Raw genomic sequence first — 27642 nt, 5'->3', positions numbered from 1 at the left:
ATGATTTTTGGTAGTGAATTTTTTTCAATAAATTTCCAAAATATTACAAATTTGATGAGGAAAAAAGTGAAACTACGTAGAACTGAAACTGAAATTAAAAAGAGAAAACTGAAATGCAAAAGTTTTACCATCACTGGATTTTATGGCCATAATGGTTTCAAAAAAATGAAACAATGAGTAAAAAAGAGAAGCATAATGGAAAATAATCACTCAAAGCATCATGATCCTTATTTTTAGAGTATAACAAACAAGAATGGAGTAGTTATTGTTGCATTCTACGCATTTTACACCTATTTTACTCATTTTACCCATTCTACATCTACACCAAAACGTAGAATAGACTATTCTATGCGTAGATGCCCAACCCTGCCTACAGCCCTTCCAAATTGACCAAGAGGGTCCAAATTTTCACAGTACATTGGGAGGATGTACTCAAAGTGGTTAATTGAATTTTATTTTACCATTCTCAAGTATTCTGGATCTGGAGCCTCCCTCCAGCAAGTATTCAGAAATGGACTGGTTTTAAAATTCGATCAGCGAAAAAAGTTCAATTTTTCACGCTCTACAACCTTTGTTTCCAGCTTTTTTCTCCAACTACAATTGTTGGGTATTTTTTGTAAACTGGTTGCAAATTAATAAATTGGTTTCAAAAAATTCATATCACGTTTTTGTCGCCTTAGTGTGTAGAATACATCGCGGTAGTAAGAACCAGTTTGAATTTTATGACCATACCGGTTGCTCAATTTGTGGACACCCTGTGCACGGGCCTGAAATTTTCTAGGTCGCTTTTGAAAGCCCTTATTTTTCTCTACTCAAAGCCGCTTCATTCATTTCGCTAGCGCTTTCCACTAAGAAATAAAATCCACCAAGCACTACTTTTGTGTCATACTGTATAAATGTACCAACCTTGTTTGAAACATTGCTGGAGTTCCGCGTTGACCTTTTTGCGCTTGAGAGATGTATTCCCTTTTTTGCAGATCCAGTAATCGGACCTTGGTCAGAATTTTCTTGATGTTTTGAGCATGCTGCTCGCACCTCATATGACTTTTCTGAAGAAGAAATGGTCGAATTTGGAGATCGGCCATAAAATCTTCGTCAGAACTTGGGCAGTTCTGGAGCCTGCAGCAGATTTTGGATGAGCGGTTTTTTAATTAACTCTGATTAAATTTTGAAAACTTCATTAATCGATGTTTATACATTTTGAAAAATAAAAAAAACGATAAACATAAAGTAGGTACCATCGTGTATTTTTTCCCATATGTAAGTTGTAACACAAGTCTGGTGACAATAAGGCATTTACGTGCCAATCACTAAGAATAAACTAAACTTGGGAAATCGGTCAAGTTCCAAGTAAAGTTTTTTTCACATTGAAAAAAAGAACAAAACAAGGACAAAACACATTTGAATTTGAACACAATATTTAGTTAGGTACTCAATTATTGGTAAGTATTTAAGTAGGTACATTTAGATGATATGTGACTGGCTAGCACGCTCTTATAGCGGAATTTGTTGCCGCAATGGGCACACTCAAAACGAGGGCCCTCCACATGGAAACGTTCGTGACTAGCCCTACCATGATTATGCTTGAATTGTTGGTTGCATATGCGGCATTTGAAGGGTCTCTCTTCACTGTGCACCCGTTGGTGCAAATTAAGCTTAGTTTTTCGAGTAAAACTTTTGCTACACATTTGACAAGAAAACATTTTCACATTGGAATGTAGTCTCTGGTGTTCAATGAGAGATTGTTTATAGGAAAACTTTTTTCCGCAATCACCGCACTCAAAAGCAGGTCTGTCCACATGCATGCGTTCGTGCCTCAATTTCTGCGTACTGTGCTTGAATCCTTGGTTGCATATGCGGCATTTGAAGGGTTTCTCTTCACTATGCGTCCGTTGGTGCATGGTGAGATATCTTTTTTGAGCAAAACTTTTGCCACACGTTTGGCAAGAAAATGGTTTCATACCGGAATGTAGCCTCAGGTGTTCAATGAGATAAAATTTTTTGGATACCTTTTTTCCGCATTCAGCACACTCAAAACCAGCTCCATCCTCATGCCTGCGTTCGTGCTCCACTTTACTGATATTGTACTTGAATCGTGCGTCACAAATGCCGCATTTGAAGCGTCTCTCTTCACTATGTTTCAATCCATGTTTAATCAATTTGCTGTTACAAGTAAACCGTTTGTCACAGATTCCACAGCAAAACGGCTTAGAATGATCTTGTTGATGTCTTGCCCAATCACGTTCGTTAGAAAACTTTATATCACAAATATCACAGCAGTAAGGGAATGAATCCTGCATCTGTACCTTTACCTACAGGAAAAAAAGATCATATTGCAAATGACACGCCGTTTTCTGTTGAATAATTGTGTTGCCAATTAGTTATGCACCATATATACCAAAAATAATGAAGTATACAGTGTGGCACAAAAGTAGTGCCCAATGCCTAATATCTGTGGAGAGAGTTCGCGAGATGAATGCAGCGGCGTTGATTAGCGAAAAATGAGGACTTTCAAAAGCCAATTTGAAAATTTCAGGCTCATTGCTCAAGAAAAACCAGTTTGGTCGAAAAATTCAAACTGGTTTTTTACCTAACCAAGGGGGAGGCCAGGGTTTGAGATTTTCTCAGTGAGTCGTTCTAACAAGGATTGAAAAATTCCACATAACCAAGAGGTGAGGCCAGGGTTTGAGATTTTTTTGTTGAGTCGTTCTAATGAGGATTGAAAAATTTTACATAACCAAGGGGGAGGCCAGGGTTTGAGATTTTTCTCGTTGAGTTGTTCTAATGAGGGCTGGAAAATTTTACATAACCAAGGGGGAGGCCAGGGTTTGAGATTTTTTCGTTGAGTCGTTCTGAAGAGGATTGAAAAATTTTACATAACCAAGGGGGAGGCCAGGGTTTTCGATTTTTTTGTTGAGTTGTTCTAATGGGGGTTGAGAAATTTACACAACCAAGGGGGAGCCCAGGGTTTGAGATTTTTTCGCTGAGTTGTTCTAATGGGGGTTGAGAAATTTACACAACCAAGGGGGAGGACAGGGATTGAGATTTTTTCGTTGAGTCGTTCTGACAAGGATTGAAAAATTTTACATACCCAAGGGAGAGCCCAGGGTTTTAGATTTTTTTGTTGAGTCGTTCAAATGAGGGTTAAAAATTTTACATAACCAAGGGGGAGGCCAGGGTTTGAGATTTTTTCGTTGAGTCGTTCTAAGGAGGATTGAAAACTTTTACATAACCAAGGGGAGGCCAGGGTTTTAGATTTTTTTGTTGAGTCATTCTAATGAGGGTTGAAAAATTCTGCATAACCAAGGGGGAGGCCAGGGTTTGAGATTTTTTTCGTAGAGTTGTTCTAATGAGGGTTGGAAAATTTTACATAACCAAGGGGGAGGCCAGGGTTTGAGATTTTTACATTGAGTCGTTCTAACGAGGATTGAAAAATTTTACATAACCAAGGGGGAGGCCAGGAATTGAGATTTTTTCTTTGAGTCGTTCTAATGAGCGTTGAAAAATTTTACATAACCAAGGGGGATGCCAGGGTTTGAGATTTTTTCGGTGAGTCGTTCTAACGAGGATTGAAAAATTTTACATAACCAATGGGGAGGCCAGGGTTTGAGATTTTTTTGTTGAGTCATTCTAATGAGGGTTGGAAAATTTTACATAACCAAGGGGGAGGCAAAGGTATGAGATTTATTCGCTGAGTTGTTCTAATGACGGTCGGAAAATTTTACATAACCAAGGGGGTGGCAATGGTATGAGATTTTTTCACTGAGTTGTTCTAATGAGGGTTGAAAAATTTTACATAACCAAGGGGGAGGCCAGGGTTTGAAATGTTTCTCGTTGAGATGTTCTAATGAGGGTTGGAAAATTTTACATAACCAAGGGGGAGGCCAGGGTTTGAGATTTTTACACTGAGTCGTTCTAACGAGGATTGAAAAATTTTACATAACCAAGGGGGAGCCCAGGAATTGAGATTTTTTCTTTGAGTCGTTCTAATGAGCGTTGAAAAATTTTACATAACCAAGGGGGATGCCAGGGTTTGAGATTTTTTCGGTGAGTCGTTCTAACGAGGATTGAAAAATTTTACATAACCAATGGGGAGGCCAGGGTTTGAGATTTTTTTGTTGAGTCATTCTAATGAGGGTTGGAAAATTTTACATAACCAAGGGGGAGGCAAAGGTATGAGATTTATTCGCTGAGTTGTTCTAATGACGGTCGGAAAATTTTACATAACCAAGGGGGTGGCAATGGTATGAGATTTTTTCACTGAGTTGTTCTAATGGGGGTTGAGAAATTTTACATAACCAAGAGAGAGGCAAAGGTATGAGGTTTTTTCGCTGAGTCGTTCTAATGAGGGTTGAAAAATTTTACATAACCAAGGGGGAGGCCAGGGTTTGAGATTTATTCGTTGAGTCGTTCTGACGAGGATTGAAAAATTTTATATAACCAAGGGGGAGGCCAGGGTTTTAGATTTTTTTGTTGAGTCGTAATTGACTGGTTTTGGCAATTTATATATATTTTTTTAAAGTACATAGGTACTGTAAGGGGGGTCTGGACCCCTTGGAACTTCTAATCGAATATTCAAACCTCCGACGAAATCTTTGAACTGTAATTGAATATTTAAACCTCTGACGAATAGGACACTGCTTCCTTCAATCCGATTATTTAAAACCCAATCAAAAATTCTCGAATCAATTCAAAACGACACAACAAAATTCAAATTGATTTTCTTCATAAAACACAGCCAATACAATGTAATATTTCTGACACCATTTAAAGATAAATATCTTTACAGCTTTTAAATAGAACTCATTTAACACAACAAACTTTCAAATCAATTCATTAAAATTTACCACAGGTGCAACATAATAAAATTTATCTGTTTCAACTATTTTAAAAAAAAATCACTTCGAAAATACCATAGCTATAATAATACTTCGAAAACGAGATATGGAAGGATTTCTAACAAATCAGAGGTGTGAATTTCTAACGTTGGTCATTTCTTTCTCGACTATTTTACTCGAATGATAATAATTCAATAATTCGCCAAAAATTCCCTTCTATATTTTCGATGTACCGTTAGAGATGTACCGTTAGAGATGTACCGTTAGATCACACGATTTTTCATATGGGTTTCTGCAAGCTCAGCATTACACTTTCGACACAACATTACCTCAGCAAGAAATTCGCATCGAAGTCATTAACGGTATTTATGTAAAATATATTCGTAACAGTACGTATAATGGTCAAAATAAGTCCCAAAACTAATATTAATTACCCAAATCCAAACTTTACCAGTTCCAGCCATTCTGGAGCCTCCAGCACGATTTTTCAATTTCTCCAGAATTTTGAATTTGCTCCAGAAGGCGTGAATATGAAGTTGGGCAGCTAAAAATCGACTTGTATTTTACACTCGACCTGTTTAACGAGTTTATCTACATTTGAGCCGACTTTGAGAGTGACACCTCAAAAGTGGCTTTTTGACCAGCTTTTTTCAAAATTAAAAAATCAAAAAAATCAAAAGTTTCCCCGTTTGTGTGGAAATTTTTGAAATTCACGTGAATCGCTTTATTTAGTCCAAAACTTACCCCCCAAATCCAAATTTCATAATTTGCAGCCATTCTAAAGCCTCCAGCGCGATTTTTTAATTTGCTCCAGAAGGCGTGAATATGCAGTTGGTCAGCTAAAAATCGAGTTGGGTGTTATACTCGACCTGTTTAATGAGTTTATCTACATTTGAGCCGATTTTGGGAGTGACACCTCAAGAGTGGGTTTTTAAACAGGTTTTTTCACAATTAAAAAATCCAAAAAATCAAAAGATAACCGTTTGTGAACATACGTAATTAACGTAAGCTATCTTTACACTTTTGTGACTGGGCTTTGGGCCATTCTTCTTTTTAAAAAAAGGTTGGTAGGAGCTAGGGCGAAAAAAATTAAGGAAACGTCCCCTTTTCGAGGATCCATATACTAAAATTTTTTCCGAGCAACTTTCAACTTCAAATACACGTCTTCACTAATTTTGACCGAAATCCTCTTACATTTTTTTTTTCATCATCTACACTAATGTAGTATATTGACATAGGTACTAACCTCGTTTGAAACATTGCCGGAGTGTTGCGTTGATTTTTTTACGCTTGGGATATGTTTTCCCTTTTTTGCAGAGGGAGTAATCGGACCTTGGCTGGAATTTTCTTGATGTTTTGAGCATCCTGGTCGCGTCTCTGCTTTATTACGACTCTCATGCGACTTTTCTGAGGAAGGAATGGTAGACTTAGGAGATTGACTATCTTCGTCAGAATTTTCCGATTCCGCAGGTGTTACTGAAAAATAAAAATTTTAATTTAAATTACAAAAATAAAAAAGGTACCGAAAAATTAAATTGAAAAAAAAAATGAAATCACGCGATGTACTCTTATTTTACACTCACCTTCTTCGAAATGTTGCGCTGGTAGATCCTCTGTACGGCAAAGTCTGCTATTCGAATTTTCTGCAGAAGACGTAGTCAAAGGGCAGCGGTTATTTTCAATTACATTTCTGGAAGTTTCTGCGTTCGCTAATGACAAAAAATACGCGTTCAAGTACAAAAGTGTGTTACTTCTCTTGAGATGATGATAATTCTAAATTGAATTTTTTTACTCACCTTCGTTGGAAAATTGTTCAACTTTTGAAACTGCATTATGAAGACAGTCGATAGATATTTCTGGGGGAGAAATTGTTGAATTTACAGAGTGATGATCTTCGGAAATCCTTTCGAGCATAACTGAAAATCCAGAAGTACTGACATTTATTAAATCTTCTCTTGTATGTAGTACGGTATTTGACATACTAGGAATAATTGCTCCCCCCACCTTCCAGTCCTGTGGGATAACTTTTCTCTTTTTTGGGGAATGAGCTATATTCGTGTTCGGGGTGCTCGAGTCATATGGAAATTACACCAACATTACCCATGAAAATAGCTCCACTTTCAAAATAGTAAAAATTGAGGTGAGGGGGTAGAGGCACTGGAGAGGTGTGGAGGGGGTAATATTAAATTGGACGTCATATTCGTGTTCGGGGTGTTCGAGTCATATGGAAATTACACCAACATTATGAAAATATCTGAACTATCCATATAGTGAAAATTGAGTTGGGGACAGAGGCCCTGGAGGGGTGTGGATGAGGGTAGCATAAAATTGGACTTCATATTCGTGTTCGGGGTGTTCGAGTCATATGGAAATGATACCAACATTCTGAAAATAGCTCAACTTTCAAAATAGTAAAAATTGAGGTGTGTGGCAGAGGCACTGGAGGGGTGTGGATGAGGGTAATATTGAATTGGACTTCATATTCGTGTTCGGGGGGTTCGATTAATACGGAAACGACACCTCGTTCACCAAAAACAATAATTTATACACCAGGATCCATTTTTACCCCCTCTGTAAGTTTTTTCAATTTTTGACCACAGCCCACCTCAAATTTTTTTTTTGAAAAAAATATACCTACCTAGGTAAGTTGAATATGAAAATGTTGGAAAACTTCTATAATGCTTGCCCCATAAGTTGCCAGTTTTTGGAACAAAACTTATTTCAAGTACATACATGATTGTTCTGAACTACCTACTAAATACATATCTACTCACCACCTTTTACAGAACGTTGGTCCGTTCGTAAATCCGTATTACAAAGATTGTGCCTCGAATTTTCTGAGGAAGCGTTAATCGATGAAGTCGAGTTTTGAATATCTCTCTCAACATTTCCGGCAATATTTGCTGGTGTACCTGAAAAATAAACAAAAGGAACAGAAAATTAAAATAGAAATAAGCGAATATACCTATAATTATTTTTTTTACTGAAAATAACGAAATATTTTAAAGAAAAATATAAGTACATGTAATAAGAACTACAAAAAAAGGTAGTCAACTTCTGTAACCGCCAAAACGTAGTGCTGACATAGCTTTATCAAAAGCACCACACACATTTCCCCTACCTCCGCCATTCATACCTTTAAACATAAGAAATGCTGAAAAATCCTTCAATGTTACCCCACTTTATGGTACCTACGTGATTTTTTACCATTTTTTCCGGTTATTTCCCGAATTAAGGTTAAGGTTAAAAACCGTTCAACATCCCTGGGTAGGATATGCTCCATTTTCAACCTGCCAAATCGATAGGAAATGGTATTTATGTAAAACAGTTTTCGGCACATTTGAAGCCTCCGGCAAATTTCTGAGACTGGTAATTTCCACAAAATCGCATCAAATCGAGTTGTAAATCCAAAATTTAAAAATCACGCAAAGTTGGCTGAAATTGACATTTTGCACAAAGTCATTTTCGAAAACTGAACTGATTTGTCCAGAATATCGCAAACATTCAAAAAAATCAATCGACTATCGAATTGAGAGATTGTGCAATCAACTGTGATTAGATTTCGATAACTTCATTAATCGATGGACTTGAAAATGAAGAAAAAAACAAACGCCAAACATATAATAGACTATAATCCACACACGAAAAAGTGCTCTAGAAGTTGATTTTGTATTTTTTTTTTTCGGGGACCAAAAAAAATGCGCTGCCAAAATGAAAGTACTACCTGCCCCATACAGAAAAGTGCAATTTTGACATTTTTTCCCCGCAGAACGAGGGGGTGGACTCTCAAAAAGGTGATTTTGGGGACATGGTCGGCACCAAAAAAACTCGACGGGGTTGTGTTGGGAGACTTCTCCCGATGCCAAATATGTGATTTTTTGCGCAGTTTGGCTTCAAATAGCCCCGTCTAACAAACGTTTAAGAATCGTTCGGTCCCCAGCCATATCCTGGACATAAGAGCCATTTTACCATCAAAAATGGCCAAAAATGCATAAAAATCGCATTCAAAGTGCCATAGAATGCAGTTGTGCAAGGTTTCACGGGAAAAAAATCACATATTTGGCATCGGGAGAAGTTCCCCAACACAACCCCGTCGAGTTTTTTCGGTCCCGACCATGTCCCCAAAATCACTTTTTTGAGGGTCCACCCCCTCGTTGTGCGGGGAAACAATTTCAAAATTGCACTTTTCTGAATGGGGAAGGTAGTACCTTCATTTTGGCAGCGCATTTTTTTGGTACCAAAAAAACAATACAAAATCAACTTCTAGAGCACTTTTTCGTGTGTGGATTATAATCTAAAATACCATTATGTTAGGAAGAAATAACTCTTGCTTCTCAGTTTTTACTATTTATTAGTGCAAAGCTTTTCAAACACCAAGTGTTCATCATCAGGCTTAAATCACTATTGAACAAAATAACCAAGTCTACAAGCTTATATACTAGTGTACAAGGGTGTGGTAGTTTAACAGTACAAGGGTGTGGCAGTACAAGGGTGTGGTCATGTGGAAGAGGGTGTGGTTGTAGGTGAGGATGTGGTAGGAGTCATGTCTTCAAGTTTGGTTTTAATAACAGAAAGTAGGATATTTTCTAAGGGTTTTAAGTCATTATTTAGTAAATTTGTTTTGTTTTTCATCATGGCTATTGCTTCCCTAATGTTTAATTGAGATGGTTTATCTATTTTTTGTATGAGGTTCAGGTTTTCAAAGGAAGTAGTGTGGTTGGTGGCAATGAGATGATCTGAGAGAGCAGACTTATTTTCATATTTGTATTTAGCATAATAAAGATGTTCCTTGAACCTCTTTTTGATGTTTCTTTTGGTTTGACCTATATAAATTCCTTGGCAATCTTTACATTTGATTTTGTAGATGCCACTACAGTCTTCAGGTTTGTCTTTGTCTTTAGTGTTACCAAGAAGGTTTTTAATTTTGTTATCATTGGTGAAAATGGGTTGTATGTTGTGTTTTCTGAAGACTGTTTTCATTTTATTTGTGAGAGGGGGATAGTAACTGATCCTAACTCTTTTGACATCATCTTTTTCAGCAATAAAGGTTGTGGCATCTCTGATTAGTTTTTTGTTTTCATGTTTTCTTATAAGTTTTTGGATAGATGTTTTTGTGTAGCCAAGGTTGGAAGCAATAGACATGATGTTTTTTATTTCTTTATTTTGGTTATTTTTATTTAGGGGGAGATTTAAACACCTGTGTATCATGCTGTTGAAAGCAGCAAATTTTTGGTTCCAAGGCTGGAAAGAGTCTGAAGGAATGTAGTTATTGGTGTGGGTGGGTTTTCTATAGATATCAAATTCAAGATGGTCAGAATGTCTAATGATTAACATGTCCAGAAAAGGGAGTTTGTTTTGTTGTTCAAGCTCATAAGTGAATTTGATGGTAGGATAGAGACTATTTAAAGCATTGAGGAATTCCTCAATGTTGAAGTCTTCAGGAATGATACACAGGATGTCATCAACATATCTAAACCATGCTTTGGGAAAGTTTTTATTGTTCTTTTTGAATTTTGTCTCAAGGTGGCTCATGAAAAAATTTGCCAAAAAGGGAGATAAGGGGTTGCCCATAGCTGTGCCTCCTGTTTGTTTGTAGTAAGTTCCATTTATTTGGAAAATGTTTTGGGAAGTGCATAATTTTATAGTATTCATATAATGGGTTATTTCTTTTTTGTTGATATTTTGTTCTTTTAGCCAGTTTTCTATCATTTCTAAAGTCTCAGGAATAGGCACACTGGGGAAAAGATTTTGTACATCAAAAGATATGAGCCTGTCTGTGTCATTAATAGTAATCCCTTGCAGTTTTTCTGCAAGTTCATAATTATTTTTAACTTGAAGAGTTTCAGGAAAAGGAAGGTTTTGGAGGTTACAAAGGAGTTTTTTGGCAATGTTATAGGAAGGAGAGTTGATATTGGCCACAATTGGTCTCATAGGATAGTTAGGTTTATGGATCTTGGGAAGACAGTACATTTTAGGAACTTTAGGATTGGAAGGAAAAGGAGTGTTATTAAGGAAGGGAGTAGTTTTCACCAAACTTTTCACTTCTTTCACCATTTTATCCACAGGATCACTTTTTAACTTCTCATAAGGTCCTTCATTAAGAAGGGTTTCACACTTTTCCAAGTATTCATCTTTCTTCATTATCACTACGGTGTTTCCCTTGTCTGCTTTCATATAGTAGACACCTTTCTGTCTCAAGCTTTTGATGGTGTTGTTGTGGGGATGAAATGGAATTCTTGTTGGTTTATGGGTTTTGATGATGTCTACCACTTCTTTCTTTATGCTGATTTTTGTTTCTGAGGTCTCTCTCCACAATGAAGCATCCACATCAGAAATAATATCTTCAATAGGAGGCCTCATGGGTGGTAAAGAGAATTTTAGACCCTTGTTTAGAAGATCCAATTCTTCTTTGGAGAACACCACATCAGTTAGGTTTTTCACATACACAGTAGTCTCATTAACACCATTACTGTCACTGCCACTGACACTAACAACATTGCTAACACCACTATGGTTACTTTTTTCTTTTAACAGATTTTTCAACTTTTTGTTTTGTGAATTTCTTTTCTTTCTCTTTTTCTCCTCAATTGATCTGAACATCTTTCTTTCCATTTCATCCCACTGCAGTTTTGGTATGGTCTGGCTTAGTTTTTTGTGAAGTGCATATAGTTCCACTTCTATGCTGGATCTTTTTGCATACAGGCTGTGAAGCTCAGAGCTTAACCAATAGGTTTTGGCTTTCTCTAGAGCCCTTTTTGTGGAAGGAGTTTTCACTTTACTGTTAAACACCACACACTTAGGGAAAACATTGTGTACCCTACACTGTTTAAGAAAACTAATATCAAGAGGTATCAACTTCACCTTAGTTTTTAGACTTTGGTATCTGTTGAATAATGAATTAGGTTCATTAGGCTCGAATGCCATAATGTCAAAGGTAAAAAGAACCTTTTAGCGAGAAGTTTGTTAGATTAGGAAGAAATAACTCTTGCTTCTCAGTTTTTACTATTTATTAGTGCAAAGCTTTTCAAACACCAAGTGTTCATCATCAGGCTTAAATTCAAAAAGAACAATAAAAACTTTCCCAAAGCATGGTTTAGATATGTTGATGACATCCTGTGTATCATTCCTGAAGACTTCAACATTGAGGAATTCCTCAATGCTTTAAATAGTCTCTATCCTACCATCAAATTCACTTATGAGCTTGAACAACAAAACAAACTCCCTTTTCTGGACATGTTAATCATTAGACATTCTGACCATCTTGAATTTGATATCTATAGAAAACCCACCCACACCAATAACTACATTCCTTCAGACTCTTTCCAGCCTTGGAACCAAAAATTTGCTGCTTTCAACAGCATGATACACAGGTGTTTAAATCTCCCCCTAAATAAAAATAACCAAAATAAAGAAATAAAAAACATCATGTCTATTGCTTCCAACCTTGGCTACACAAAAACATCTATCCAAAAACTTATAAGAAAACATGAAAACAAAAAACTAATCAGAGATGCCACAACCTTTATTGCTGAAAAAGATGATGTCAAAAGAGTTAGGATCAGTTACTATCCCCCTCTCACAAATAAAATGAAAACAGTCTTCAGAAAACACAACATACAACCCATTTTCACCAATGATAACAAAATTAAAAACCTTCTTGGTAACACTAAAGACAAAGACAAACCTGAAGACTGTAGTGGCATCTACAAAATCAAATGTAAAGATTGCCAAGGAATTTATATAGGTCAAACCAAAAGAAACATCAAAAAGAGGTTCAAGGAACATCTTTATTATGCTAAATACAAATATGAAAATAAGTCTGCTCTCTCAGATCATCTCATTGCCACCAACCACACTACTTCCTTTGAAAACCTGAACCTCATACAAAAAATAGATAAACCATCTCAATTAAACATTAGGGAAGCAATAGCCATGATGAAAAACAAAACAAATTTACTAAATAATGACTTAAAACCCTTAGAAAATATCCTACTTTCTGTTATTAAAACCAAACTTGAAGACATGACTCCTACCACATCCTCACCTACAACCACACCCTCTTCCACATGACCACACCCTTGTACTGCCACACCCTTGTACTGTTAAACTACCACACCCTTGTACACTAGTATATAAGCTTGTAGACTTGGTTATTTTGTTCAATAGTGATTTAAGCCTGATGATGAACACTTGGTGTTTGAAAAGCTTTGCACTAATAAATAGTAAAAACTGAGAAGCAAGAGTTATTTCTTCCTAATCTAACAAACTTCTCGCTAAAAGGTTCTTTTTACCTTTACCATTATGTATTTTTTCCCATATAAATTTAAGCACAAGACTGAATTTAAGAAATCAGTCAAGTTATAATAGTCCATGTAGTCAAATTAGAAATTTTTGTGGGGATACCTACCGAGGATATACATAACTTCCAGAAAAATGTTCAAAATCGGTTTTAAAATGGGACTGAGAAAAGTGGCATTGAAATTTCAGAAAGGGGGGTCCCCGAAAAGGGGAGCGGTGTGGATCTGAAATTTTTCACGCGCAAGTTTCTCCATCGTAACCACCTTCTATCCACTCAAATGCTTTCAGGGACTATTTTACCCCTCTTAGGCACCTATAGCCTTTATGTATTTTTCAGGAAACCCCCTTTTTTGAATGGTTGTGGTTCCAACTCCCCCCCTTGAACATACAAGGAATGTTGATACATCATTAGATCGAAAATTTGACGTAGGTTCTTTTATCTAACCACATATTTTTCGCTAAAATGCAATGCGTGGGAGAAAATGGCGAAAAACTGTGCTAGGGGGCACAAGTGTGGGTCTGGGGGGAGAAGCACCACGTGGATTTAGGGTGGGTTTTAGTATGTCATTTAGGACGCCATCCTGAGCATTTAGGCGCAAAAAAAATTCCCCTAATTTATTCCAGGTGAAATCCCTATTTGACTGGACTATAACTCAAGTCAAGCTTTTTCCACATTTAAAAAAACAACACACTGGAATTTAATTACTTACATGTAAGTGATAAGTGATTAGCTAGAGTGCTCTTATGGTGGAATTTGTTGCCGCAATGGGCACACTCAAAACGAGGACCCTCCACATGGAAACATTCGTGTTTTGCCTTATCTCCTTGGTGACTGAATTGTTGGTTGCAAATGCGGCATTTGAAGGGTTTCTCTTTATTATGCGTCCGTCGTTGGTGCTGAGTAAGACTGGTTTTACAAGGAAAACTTTTGCTACATGCTTGGCAAGAAAATGGTTTTATGCCGGCATGTACTCTCAGGTGTCTAATTAGAGATTCTTTATGGAATAACTTTTTTCCACAATCAGCGCACTTGAAACAAGCAGAACAAGCTCCACCATGCTTGCGTTCGTGGTTCAATTTATGGTGATTGTGCTTGAATCGTGCGTCACAAAGGCGGCATTTGTAGCGTTTCTTTTCACTATGTGTCAATCCATGTCTAATACAATCGCTTTTATAGGCGAACTGTTTGTCACAGACTTGGCAGTGAAACGGCATCACATGTTCTTGCTGATGTCTTGCCCCATGCGTCCGTTGGTGCCGAACAAGAACCTTTTTTAGAACAAAACTTTTGCCACACGTTTGACAAGAAAACGGTCTCACACCGGAATGTAGGCTCAGGTGTGCAATGAGATCGTATTTGTATCTCAACTTTTTTCCGCATTCAGCGCACTCAAAACAAGCTCCTTCCGCATGCACGCGTTCGTGCGCCGATTTAGCCGAACTTTGCTTGAATCCTTTGTTGCATATGCGGCATTTGAAGGGTCTCTCTTCACTATGCACCCGTTGGTGCTTATTAAAATTAGTTTTTCGAGTAAAACTTTTGCTACACAATTGACAAGAAAACGGTTTCACACTGGAATGTAGTCTCAAATGTCCTTTGAGAGATGGTTTGGAGGAAAACTTTTTTCCGCAAATAGCGCATTCGAAACGAGCTCCTTCCCTATGTATTCGTTCGTGTGTCCATTTATTGCGATTGTACTTGAATCTTGTGTTACAAATGCGGCATTTGAAGCGTTTCTCATCGTGTTCTCGTTTCTGGTGTCTTGTCCAATCACGTTCGTTGGAAAACTTTATATCACAAATATCGCAGCAGTAAGGGAATGAATCCTGCATCTGTACCTCTACCTACAGGAAAACAACATCGTATTGCAAATTACAGGTTGTTTTCTTTTGAATAATTGTGTTACCAACATAGTCGTGCTACATGAATATTAAAATGAAGCATCAAGTATGAGGGGAAAAACATTTTCTACCCACCCAAAAAAAAGTTCATTTTGTTATGATCCAGGTGAGAATGAATGGTATGTAATAGTGTTGTTTTGAGGGTTAGTCTGAGGGGTGGTTAAGGCCAAAATATATTCACTCAGCATAGACGTATCGTTCCTTTTATGACGGCCTGTTTGGGTGTACGATGCATTCGATAAGATTCAAAATTAAACGGACTCGACGACACAGTTGCTTTTTACAGACTATATTTGTACATTAAATTACATTTTGTACAATGCTTAAAAACTAAGCATAACGGTACCTCGAACGGTATTATCGTTCGATTCAAATTATTGCGGACGCGATTGACCGCACTGATTAACGAGTAAGCAGAAAAACTGCTTAAGTTGCATAAAAAGTGCAACGTATTTGGCGGTTCCGCATACCTACGGAATACTTGGCGATTTTTACGTATTCGAGCTAAACATAAACTCCCCCCGCTGACAGAGTCAAATTTGGAAGAGAGACGCTAAAAGTAATTATAATATAAATAAGGTAAATTTTTTAAAAAATAACCCCAGTGCAAAAAATCAAAAATCATAATATACGATAGTGAAATAGAGAATACATCGATAAATAATTATACAGCTATAGGCAGCGGAACGATCTGCTGGATCGGCACGACCTTTGCGACACAATCGGGTGTTCGAATTTCAACGGTACGAACTAAACCGCTTTCATCGGGAAACGTCTTCTGGATTATTGCGCGATTCCATTGACAGGGCTCCATATTCATTTTTCGGAGCAAAACTAAATCTCCTACTTCTACGTTTGGTTGTTCGTCCTGCCACTTGGTGCGGGAACGTAGTTGGTTAAGATAGTCTTGGGACCAAATTCTCCAAAACGCTCTAATTCGATTTTGATTGGCGACATATCGATCGGACAGCTTGATATTTGCTGGAGGGGAAGACGGTTCGGGTAAGTTAACGTTTAGATTACGGCCAACCAAGAAATGGCCTGGAGTGAGTATCTCCTCATCTGGTTCACCAGCGTGCGAGTACGCCAATGGCCTAGTGTTGAGAATCCCCTCGATTTGAGTTAATAACGTTCGTAACTCATTTTCGGTAAATTTCTGATTTTCGGCAACCTTTGGAATATAACGCTTTGCACTCTTCACCGCAGACTCCCAGATACCACCACGATGAGGCGTATACGGGGGATTGAATTTCCAGGATATGGTGTTGGATAATGCGTAGCGCTGAATTTTGGTATCGTTGAAGTTCAAGTAACGTTCACAACCTTTAAAGTTGGTACCATTGTCGGAAAATATCGTTGATGGAAGACCTCTGCGAGCTACAAAGCATTTGAGTGCGTTGAGGAAATCTTCAGTAGATAACGATGGAACAAGTTCAATATGGACTGCTCGAGTTGAAAAACACACAAAGATACACATGTATGCTTTCATGTATTTCGTGGTTCGATGATAGGAGCATTTCAGCTGGAAAGCGCCAGTGAAATCTACACCTACTACCTGGAATGGTGGCAGAGGTGTTACACGTTCATATGGTAGATTCGCCATCTGCTGCGGTTTGGACTGCACGAATCGTTCGATGCATTGTTTACAGGAATGAATAATCGATTTGATTGAGCAATTGATACCACCAACGAATACGTAGTTTGATGATAGCATAGTAAGCAGCCAAGGACGACCAGCGTGGAAGAATTTCAGATGCAGGTGACGAATGAACAGCTTTGTAAACGGATGATGAGACGGTAGAATAATCGGTGTTTTCACGTTGTCGGGTTTGCGAGCATTCTGAAGACGAGTTTTCGATTTTAAAATACCATCTTCATCGAGGAACGGAGTATGACGACGGAGACAGCTTCGTTTTGATAATTTATTCGGTTTGATTTTCAGACGCTCGATATCGTTGGAAAAGGAATCATACTGGACAATTCGTATGATACACTCATGGGCTCGGTTTATATCGTTGGCTTCGACTTTCACTGGAACACGGACTCGATCACGTATTAGGGACTTCCAGCGACGGATAACAGCGATAGCAGCAGCATATATAAAACGGATCTTTTCGTAGGATGCACAAGATGAGATGAGTTTCCCATGCTTTGCCAGATCAGTTTCAAGGTCTGCAGCGATGAAGGAAGCAATTTTAGGTTTTCGAAGATATGGTTTGCATATTGTATCATCGATTTCGGTTTCGTTTGATGAGCTATCTGGATCTAGCATGAACCCAGGACCGGACAGCCAAATTGTAGAGCGCATTAAGGATGAGGTAGATAACCCACGTGTGGCAAGATCCGCAGGATTATCTCCCGACCGAACATGGCTCCAATGTTTGATTGGAAATGATTCGGTTATTTTGGCGACACGATTACGAACAAAAGTTTTCCAATCACTAGCAGGTCTTGATAGCCATGCTAGGACGATAGTTGAATCTGTAAACAGCTTACTACGATTCGGATTGACGTTCAAGGTTTTACAAACACGGTTGATCAACTGCACAAGCAGAACAGCTGCTTGGAGCTCGAGCTCTGGAATTTTGAGCTCTTTCGCTGGAGCAACTCTTGTTTTTGAGCACAGCAACTGGAGACGCTTCAAATTAAACGAGTAGACAGCAGCACAGTATGCCTGCTCAGAGGCATCGCAAAAACCAACAATAGTTTCAGTATCAGCATTAAAATCTCGAATATAACGTGAAATTACAAATTTCGATAAATGATTCAGATCAGACAGGTAAGAGTTGAACTGCTTTTCGACATCGGGAGGCACAGCATCGTCCCAAGCCAGTCCAAGTTTCCATAAACCTTTGAACAAAAGCTTGCCTCGAATCGTTACAGGGGAGGCCAAGCCAAGCGGATCAAATACCTTTGATATCAATGACAGCATTAGACGTTTCGTAACAGTTTTTGTTGGTGCTGGAATATCGGTTTTCAGCGCAAAACAGTCGGTAGAAGGACACCAGGCTAAGCCAAGTATCGATAGAGCTTTGTTGTCTCCAAATTGAACGGTTAGATTTTGTTCAATTAGAGATGGATCAATTTGAGCAAGTACTTCCTTCGAATTCGATTGATATTTTCGTAACTTGAAACCAGCAGATAACAAGGTTTCATGCACAGATTTTTGCAGTTCGATCAATTCTTCAATGGTGTCAGCTCCATAAAGCCAATCATCCATATAAAAGCCTTTACGTATGGCAATGGAAGTGCGTGGACGTTTCTTTTTCGCTTCTTCAGCGAGAATATCAAGACATTGTGTTGCCTGGTAGGCAGCAGGACCGGTTCCATAAGTTATAGTATTCAATTCCAGTCATTTATTTCGCCAAATTATCGATTGAAATCTGCGATCAGCTTTCAATATTTGAATGCAGCGATACATGTGCATAATATCAGCAGAAATTACAAAACAGAAGATTCGGAAACATAGAAGCGTATCGTTAAGTTCGGGTTGGATGGTTGGACCGGCCATTAGAATATCGTTTAGCGATTTCCCAGAATAGGATTTAGAAGATGCGTGGAATACAACTCGCAGCTTTGTTGTTGTACTCGAGGGCCGAAGTACTGCATGATGCGGGATGAAGTATCTGGACACATTGTCAGAAACCACAGACATATGTCCGAGCGATTCGTATTCGGTTAGGAAATCAGTGTACATTTCCTTCGTTTTAGCATCCAATTTGGATTCGATTCGGTGGAGGTACTTTGCTGCGATACCAAAGTTACCAGTAATTATCGAAGGATCTTCCTTGAACGGCAGTCGAACAATGAAGGTACCATCAGCAGCACGTTGATATGTTTGCATGAAGTGTTTTTGGCATTCCTCATGCTCGGTAGATTTGGGAACGTCATTTGGATATTCGTCGATTTTCCAAAAGCGTTCTAGACGTTCATCAATGTTATCGATTGTTAAGCCACAGTACGATTCGGTATTACGCGTATTACGAGCTGACTCGATGGACGAGGAAATGGTCCAACCAAAAACGGTGTCACGGAGACATGCAGATTCGATGTAAATTGTTTTGTTACGAACACACAAATTATAAGATTCAATACCAAGAATAGCATCAATTGTATGAATATTTACGTTACGATCATAAAAAGCAGTATCAGCAAGATTCAAATTACGTTCGTTAACTTTGGAAGAAAAATCTCCATTAAAATAGTTAGTGATCGAGTAAGGAATACGTTTATCGATTACGGTAAATTGAGCTAAAAATTTAAATTCTTCAACTCGAGATTCGATTGTTAATTTTAAAATTCGATTACATTCGGTTTCACAATCTCCAATACCAGCTACTTTACTCGAAAAAGGTATTTTACTAGTAGGCAAATTGTTACGTTCAATAAATTCGTTCGAAATTAAATTCAATTGGGAACAAGAATCAAGTAAGACACGCATTGTGCCAAATTTATTACCACAAACAAACTTTACTAGTGCTGAAGGCAACAAAGAAATTGGTTTACGTAATGACAGCAATGAAGACATACCACATGTAGACCTCGAAGTATGAGTTTCGCTCTGCCCAGAAGAATCCTTTGGATCCTTAGTGGGCGGTTCGTTCGATTTTTCGAAATGCAGCAGCGTATGATGACGCATAGTACATTTCTTGCAATTCGGCGTTTTGCGGCATTCGCTCGTTTTATGATTTGAGTGGAAACAATTACCACACAACGATTTCGATTTTATTATTTCATAACGTTGCTTTGGAGATTTCTCCTTGAACACGGTACAATCGATTAAAAAATGCAATTGGTCACAACTAGGACAAGTTGGCTTTCGTTGCGACGTCGATGGATAACTAACATCCTTTGACGATTTCGGTTCGATATTTGCAGTTGCAGTAAGGACTGCACGTTTACCAGAAGCATTCAAATTATTTTCGTTACGTTTCGGAGGTTTTGTCGCATCACTGTTGCGTTTAGTAATAGACGCGCGAGTTTCTAAAAATGCTTTGAGAACACTCCACCGTGGAAATGTAGTATTTGAGGTAAGCGATTTCTCAAATTCGTTATACGTTGTGTCGTCCAATTTTTCAGAAACAATATAACTCAAAATTGAACTCCAATTTTCGGTAACTTCTCCGCATGCTCTCAAGCCTTTTAGTGCTCGATTAACGTTATTGAGAAGCTGCGGTATTTCGGTTGTCGATTTAATTCGGTTTATAGAAAACAGTTGATCGAAATGCTTACGCGTTATAGATTTAGTATTACGGTACGTAGATAATACTAGACACCACGCTTCATCATAACCTGCATCTGTGAGGGGGGTATCTTTTACTAAATCTTCCGCCTCACCGATCAACGCTTCTTTCAGATAATAAAGTTTTTTAACTTTTGACAAGAACGGTTCATCATGAACCACGTTTTTAAATAACGCGTAAAATTCGAGAAAGTTTTCGAGAGTACCATCAAATTTAGGTACATTAATTCTAGGCAATTTAACGTTCGGTTCAGAAAAAATGGTAGTATTGTTTATCGACGAATTATTCAATGATTCACGCACCTGCTGAGCCTCGAACCCAGAGATGTACGTTTTCGCTTTTGCAATGTACGGTAAAATACATGACTTTGCCTTTTCTAAATCGGCAAATATCTTATCTTCAGCAGTCTTGATATCTTCTGCTGATTTCGGTTTACTGGCATCTTCCGAATAAGATGCTAATTTAAAACCTCAATTAATTGTCACTTTATAGTTCTCGAATTCTTTTGTGAGCTCATCTAAGGTGACCCTCACTTCGTTGACGTTTTCGATCGTTGGTTGGCTTGCAAGTAGCCGTTTTATCGTGTCAATAATCTTGTTCAAATATCGAACATAATAACGTGAACTTCGATCATAATCGAAAGTACCTTCCCATTCATCCATTTTAACGATGGTGGGAAACGATATGGTAGTCGGGTATGGTAGCCCTTCGGTAGAAAATACGTATTAAAGCTCACCTGAGCAATCCAATAATGAATAACGATATATTGAGCTGTATAGGAAGCTCACACACACCATCACGATTCACAATTTGCGAAAAATCGCACATAACGTTCGTTCGATTATTACGCACCGCGCATTTCATAAATACACGACGCCGACTCGACAAATACGCACAAACGCGATCATTTTTCGTCAATAAATTAATTCACGAATTCGTTCACAATGTATCTCGATAATTACGCGACGCGCACTTGATAATTACGCGACACAAACTCGATAAATCAGTACACGACGCGATCTCGATAAATGCGCAAATTCAGGCGAAAAAATACGCGAAAATCTGACGATCATTTATCTCAAAATTCGATAAAAAGCACTCTCGATTCGACGAGTCCCTGTTCAGGCGCCATCATTGTTTGGGTGTACGATGCATTCGATAAGATTCAAAATTAAACGGACTCGACGACACAGTTGCTTTTTACAGACTATATTTGTACATTAAATTACATTTTGTACAATGCTTAAAAACTAAGCATAACGGTACCTCGAACGGTATTATCGTTCGATTCAAATTATTGCGGACGCGATTGACCGCACTGATTAACGAGTAAGCAGAAAAACTGCTTAAGTTGCATAAAAAGTGCAACGTATTTGGCGGTTCCGCATACCTACGGAATACTTGGCGATTTTTACGTATTCGAGCTAAACACGGCCACTGAATTCACTCGAAATAACGATCGATTTGTAAATTTCCATTATTCCAATTCCTCAGTATGAACCTTGAAAGTGGTCCGGAGAATATTCAATGGAAATGGCTTATGGATTTATGCGGAATCTTAAATAATACCTACACAACTAAGCTATGTTTACACTTTTGTAACTGGACCATTTTTCTTTTAAAAAAAAGGGTTGGTAGGAGCTAGAGCAAAACAAAATCGCGAAATGTCCCGAGGATCCACATCGTTCATCCAGGAGCACCTATAGAACTAAATTTTTTTCCGAGCAACTTTCAACTTGAAATACACGTCTTCACTAATTTCGATCGAAATCCTCTCACAATTTTTTTTTCACCATCCACCAAAATGTAGCATATTGACGTACTAACCTTGTTTGAAACATTGCCGGAATTTCGCAGCGTTGATTTTTTTATGCTTGGGGGATGTTTCGTCTTTTTTACAGAGCGAGTAATCGGACCTTGGCTGGAGTTTTCTTGATGTTTTGAGCATCCTGGTCGCGCCTCTGCTTTATTACGACTCTCATGCGACTTTTCTGAGAAAGGAATGGTAGACTTCGGAGATTGACTATCTTCGTCAGAATTTTCCGATTCCGCAGGTGTTACTGAAAAATTAAAATTTTAATTTAAATTCCAAAAATAAAAAAGGTACCGAAAAATTAAATTGAAAAAAAAATGAAATCACGCGATGTACTCTTTATTTTACACTCACCTTCTTCGAAATGTTGCGCAGGTGGATCCTCTGTACGGCAACGTCTGCTACTCGAATTTTCTGCAGAAGACGTAGTCAAAGGGCAGCGATTATTTTCAATTACATTTCTGGAAGTTTCTGCGTTCGCTACTGACAAAAAATACGCGTTCAAGTCCAAAAGTGTGTTACTTCTCTTGAGATGATAATAATTCTAAATTAAATTTTTTTACTCACCTTCGTTGGAAAATTGTTCAACTTTTGCAACTGCATTATGATGACAGTCGATAGGTATTTCTGGGGGAGAAATTGTTGAATTTACAGAGTGATGATCTTCGGAAATCCTTTCGGCAGGTTCATCGAATTCGAGCATAACTGAAAATGAAAATCCAGAAGTACCCACATTTATTAAATCTTCTCTTATATGTAGTACGGTATTTGACATAATAGGAATAATTGCTCCCCCCACCATCCAGTCCTCTGGGATAACTTTTCTCTTTTTTGGAGCATGATCAACTTTCAAAATAGTAAAAATTGAGTTGAGGGGGCAGATGCACTGGAGGGGTGTGGAGGGGGTAATATTAAATTGGACGTCATATTCGTGTTCAGGGTGTTCGAGTCATATGGAAATGACACCAACATTATGAAAATAGCTCCACTTTCAAAATAGTAAAAATTGAGGTGAGAGGGCAGATGCACTGGAGGGGTGTGGAGGGGGTAATATTACATTGGACGTCATATTCGTGTTCGGGGTGTTCGACTCATATGGAAATGACACCAACATTATGAAAATAGCTCCACTTTCAAAATAGTAAAAATTGAGGTGAGAGGGCAGATGCACTGGAGGGGTGTGGAGGGGGTAATATTACATTGGACGTCATATTCGTGTTCGGTGTGTTCGATTCATACGGAAACGACACCAACATTATGAAAATAGCTCAACTTTTAAAATAGTAAAAATTGAGGCGAGGGGGCAGAGGCACTGAAAGGGTGTGGAGGGGGTAATATTAAATTGGACGTAATATTCGTGTTCGGGGTGTTCGACTCATATGGAAATGACACCAACATTATGAAAATAGCTCAACTTTCAAAATAGTAAAATTGAGGTGTGAGGCAGAGGCACTGGAGGGGTGTGGATGAGGGTAGCATAAAATTGGACTTCATATTCGTAATCGGGGTGTTCGAGTCATATGGAAATGACACCAATATTATGAAAATAGCTCAACTTTCAAAATAGTAAAAATTGAGGTGGGGCAGAGGCACTGGAGGGGTGTGGATGAGGGTAATATTGAATTGGACTTCATATTCGTGTTTGGGGGGTTCGATTAGTACGAAAACGACACCTCGTTCACCAAAAACAATAATTTATACACCAGGATCCATTTTTACCCCCTCTGTAAGTTTTTTCAATTTTTTGACCAGGGCAGGGCCCACCTCAAATTTTTTTTTGAAAAAAATATAGGTATGTTTTTTAGGGGTCAAAAACACGCTTAAAAATGCTATTCCCATTTTTGTGCCGAATCATGGTCATCGCTAAAACTGGTAAACAATGTTAAAAAACTCCATTCTGAGGGGAAAATATTGGGGGAGGGGGGGTGAACATTTTTGTGGAGCTACCTCTTATAGAAATATAGATGTTTACAACATACTAAAAAATTGAAAAAATCGGTTCACATGGGGCTGAGAAAAAAATGGTTATTGTAATTTCAGAAAAGGAGGGTACCTCAAAAGCGGGGGGAGGGGGGTCTGGGGGTCTGAAACTTTCCTGACGGAAGGTGCTCAAGGGTACCCACCTTCCATGTAAATATCAACCCTGAAGCTCTCGTGGGCAAATTCGCCATACTTATCCACCTCTACATATGTGACGTGCTCTACGAGAATCGACCTTATAGGTCAAATAAAGGGTTTTCAAGTTAATGAGCGATTCTTATAGAAAAAAAGACGCTCTTTCCAATGGCGCAAACCGCAACTTCTTATCTCTTTTACTTTCCTCGGAAATCGACCTCAAAGTTGAGGGGTAGGGCCAAAATCAACTCAAAATTCATTTTTTTTATTTTTTATGATTTTGGCAGTAAAAAATAACCTAATTTGCATACAAACACTTATCAAGCCCCATTCGTGTATTCTACTTCATAAAAACTCGTTAATTCATTAATTTTTTAAAAGAAGAAAAAGTAGAATAAATTTCATTTTCAGTGAAAAATCTGCTTGAAAAAATATTAAAATAAAAAAAACGACTGAAAAAAATAAAAAAAAAATTGTTGGCATAGGTAGGATTTGAACTCAGTACCTCCTGCCTGAAAGTCCATCAGCTGCGCCACGCGGCTAGCGTGGCAGCATAGGAACACGCGGTTATGACTGGTTTACACGAACAGTCACAGAGCTAAAGGGGACCTAGACGAAACTACTGGAGACGTTTCTGTTGCATACCTACCCGAAAATAAGGCGAAAACACACTTCAAAACTTTAAATGCATGTTTCTCAAAACACATTTTTTTACCTAAGGTCGATTCTCGTAGAGCACGTCACATATAGCCTTTCATCAAATGCAATTGACAGCCGAAATTCATTCTGTAGACTAATTTCAATATGGTATGAAGTCTGCTTCTGGTAGATTTCCCGCCGTTTTGGAGTCCCCGGCGACCTTTTGGAAACTACTAGAGCCTCCATCAAATTTTTCAATTTTCAAAATTTCATCAAATGAAGTTGGAAGGCCGAAATTTACTCCGCAAACTATTTCAATAAGCTCCTAAGTCGACTGCAGATTGTTTCAAGTCGTTTTGAAGCTTCCAGCTATTCCAGTCTGGAATATATTATTCTGCATCGATTTAAAGCTTCTTTGAACATGTGAAAAATATACCTTCGGCCTCCGTTTGAGGTAGAAAGATGAAATTCAGTTTTCACTCTTTTTTTGACATCAACTCCGAGATGGATTGCAGGTAGTTTCAATCCATTCTGGAGCCTCCAGCGGCTTTTAAACGGCTTCTATTTTCAAAAAATGCCACAAAATCTGTCCGAATTAACTTTAGCACGTACTGCGCAGAGTTAATTTTGAATTTCCAACTCCATTTGATGGAATTTTGTAGAAATTTCAAGATTTAAAAATTTTCTGGAGGCTCCAAAACGACTTGAAATCCACTAGCAGTCGACTCCAGAGGGGATGGAAATTAGTTTACAGAGTAAATTTCAGCTTCACAACTCCACCTGATGAAATTCAATAGAAATTTCGATTTTCAAAAATCCGCTGGAGGCTCCAGAACTTCTACAAACAATTTGAAACCGTTTCTTGTCGATTCGGCAGGTCGAAAAAAGGATTTCCAGCTCTAAATTTCAAGTTTCAAAAATCCGCTGGAGGCTCCAGAACTGCTCAAAGTAGTTTGAACTCGTTTCTAATCAATTCGGTATTTTGAAAATTGGGTATTTGCCAAATTTCAGCTTTGTAGGTCAATTTGGTGAAATTTTAATTTTTTTTTCTCAGCTTTGGCTTAAATCTGATTTTTTAAAACTCACCAGAAGTCGAAAAATGAACTTTAGCACTCGGAATTTTTGGCTGGTGATAATTTTTTCCATGCTCTTTTAACCTATGTGTATCTTTGTCCAGCTCAAAAAATTCGAAAAAGGTCGCAATTTTGTTAATACTTGGCCATCCATCTTTTTTTTGCATTAAAATGTTCCTTATGAGGACGTACCCACATTTTCCACAAAGTACCTAACGTAATTACTAACCTTCTTCGGTAAATAGTTCTGGTTTTACTTCTATTTTCTGAGGATCTTCGATCGATATTGCTAGGGAAGCCATACTCTCATCTGTAGAGTAACCATCTTCGGTAACTTGTTCGGCAGATCTCACTATCGCACCTGAAAACATAGCTCAAAGGTGTTCATTTCTCGAATAAATAAGAATGTATTTTTACTGAATCTTGTATTGTTGAACACTACAAAAGTTGAATATGAAAATGTGGGAAAACTTCTACATATAATGCTTGCCCCATAGTTAAGTTGCTAGTTTTTGGAACAAAACTTATTACAAGTACATATATACATGATTGTTCTGAACTAATACATACTAAATATCTACTGACCTTTTACAGAACGTTGATCAGTTCGTACATCCGTATTACAAAGATTGTGCCTCGAATTTTCGGTCGGGGAAGCGTTAATCGATGAAGTCGAGTTTTGAATATCTCTCTCAACATTTCCGGCAGTATTATTTGCTCGTGTAACTGAAAAATAAACAAAGGAACAGAAAATTAAAGTAAAAATAATCGAATATATATTTTTTACAGAAAATAACGAGACATATTAAAGAAAAATATAAATGTAATAAGAACTACGATGATACTAACCGAAGCACTCTTCAACCTGTTGCTTGATTTCATTTTTAAAGTTAGCAACAGTATCTTCGAGACGGGAACATCGTACTTTCAATCTGAAGATATCGGATCGTAAATTTTTTCTTAATAGTTGATACTTTCCAAGTTTCAAGTTTTTCTTCGATGTCAATTTCGCTGCCTTAGGAGGGAGGACGTTGTCGTGATTATTCGTAATATCTCTAAAATTCCTGCACAATTGTTTATTTGAAGAATCGGCGGAGTTTTCTAAACCAAAATCAAAATTAAATTATCAAATTATATCGCGGTTATCGGAGAATAACAAGTATGATAATAAATAATGTATTTTACTTTCAAAGTCCGAGCTGCAAATTGCATTTTGCGATGTGTTTTTGTTCGACGTTGCCTTTGAACTATTCACATCTGTACCAGATTGAAGGCTCGGACTAATCGAAGATGTGAAGTTGAGTTTCATTTTTAGTGGACGTTGGAACACTTGTCGGCATCAATACTTCACGTTGCATCGAGATTTGGTAGTCTTCGGGTTTGAAATGTCCATCACAAAGGCGAAAATTTGGTTTTATTTTATCTAAATTGATATCACAAAACTTCGCCCATTGCTGTCGAATATCAGCATTAATCGGGAAACTAGAATATAAAAATTGAAGCTGATAAGAATGACGAATCAATAGTTACATGTGCACTGTACATGGGTACACAAATTACTGTTTACTTAATACTTTTACTTACCTAAAAAATTCGTACGTTGAATTTGAAACATAACCACATTCTGCCGGTTCAGATAGTAAAAATTCCATTCCACCCCAACCGGCCATCTGTAACAAAAGAGACGTTCGTCTGTGATACAAGCTGTGTTATCACACTCA

At 37.9% G+C, this 27642-nt stretch overlaps 1 protein-coding gene and 1 long non-coding RNA gene across 3 annotated transcripts; one reads left to right on the top strand and one right to left on the bottom strand.

The window, feature by feature from the left end:
* Window positions 1–1226: 1226 nt before the first annotated feature.
* LOC135849256 (zinc finger protein 850-like) lies at window positions 1227–27634 on the bottom strand. 2 transcript variants are annotated; one of them, XM_065369612.1, is made up of 14 exons: window positions 27506–27634; window positions 27107–27403; window positions 26771–27022; window positions 26507–26647; window positions 26151–26282; window positions 22662–22799; window positions 22449–22577; window positions 22109–22341; window positions 13847–14981; window positions 7613–7750; window positions 6635–6754; window positions 6422–6547; window positions 6085–6314; window positions 1227–2312 (listed from the first exon to the last, which is right to left on the bottom strand). In XM_065369612.1, the coding sequence occupies exons 2-14, from the start codon at window positions 27228–27230 to the stop codon at window positions 1437–1439; spliced, it is 3774 nt and encodes a 1257-aa protein (XP_065225684.1). In that variant the 5' UTR covers window positions 27231–27403; window positions 27506–27634; the 3' UTR covers window positions 1227–1436. The 2 variants fall into 2 exon arrangements, with proteins under 2 accessions (XP_065225684.1, XP_065225692.1); XM_065369620.1 differs by having other exon boundaries at window positions 22449–22574.
* LOC135849310 (uncharacterized) lies at window positions 9154–13074 on the top strand. Its single transcript, XR_010559518.1, has 2 exons — window positions 9154–11200; window positions 12983–13074. It is a non-coding gene; the product is annotated as an uncharacterized LOC135849310 (long non-coding RNA).
* Window positions 27635–27642: the final 8 nt, after the last annotated feature.

Source organism: Planococcus citri, chromosome 1, assembly GCF_950023065.1.
Source record: "Planococcus citri chromosome 1, ihPlaCitr1.1, whole genome shotgun sequence".
Lineage (NCBI taxonomy): Eukaryota > Metazoa > Arthropoda > Insecta > Hemiptera > Pseudococcidae > Planococcus > Planococcus citri.
Note: the sequence above shows the minus strand (reverse complement) of the source record. Positions and strands in the feature narration are given on the sequence as shown.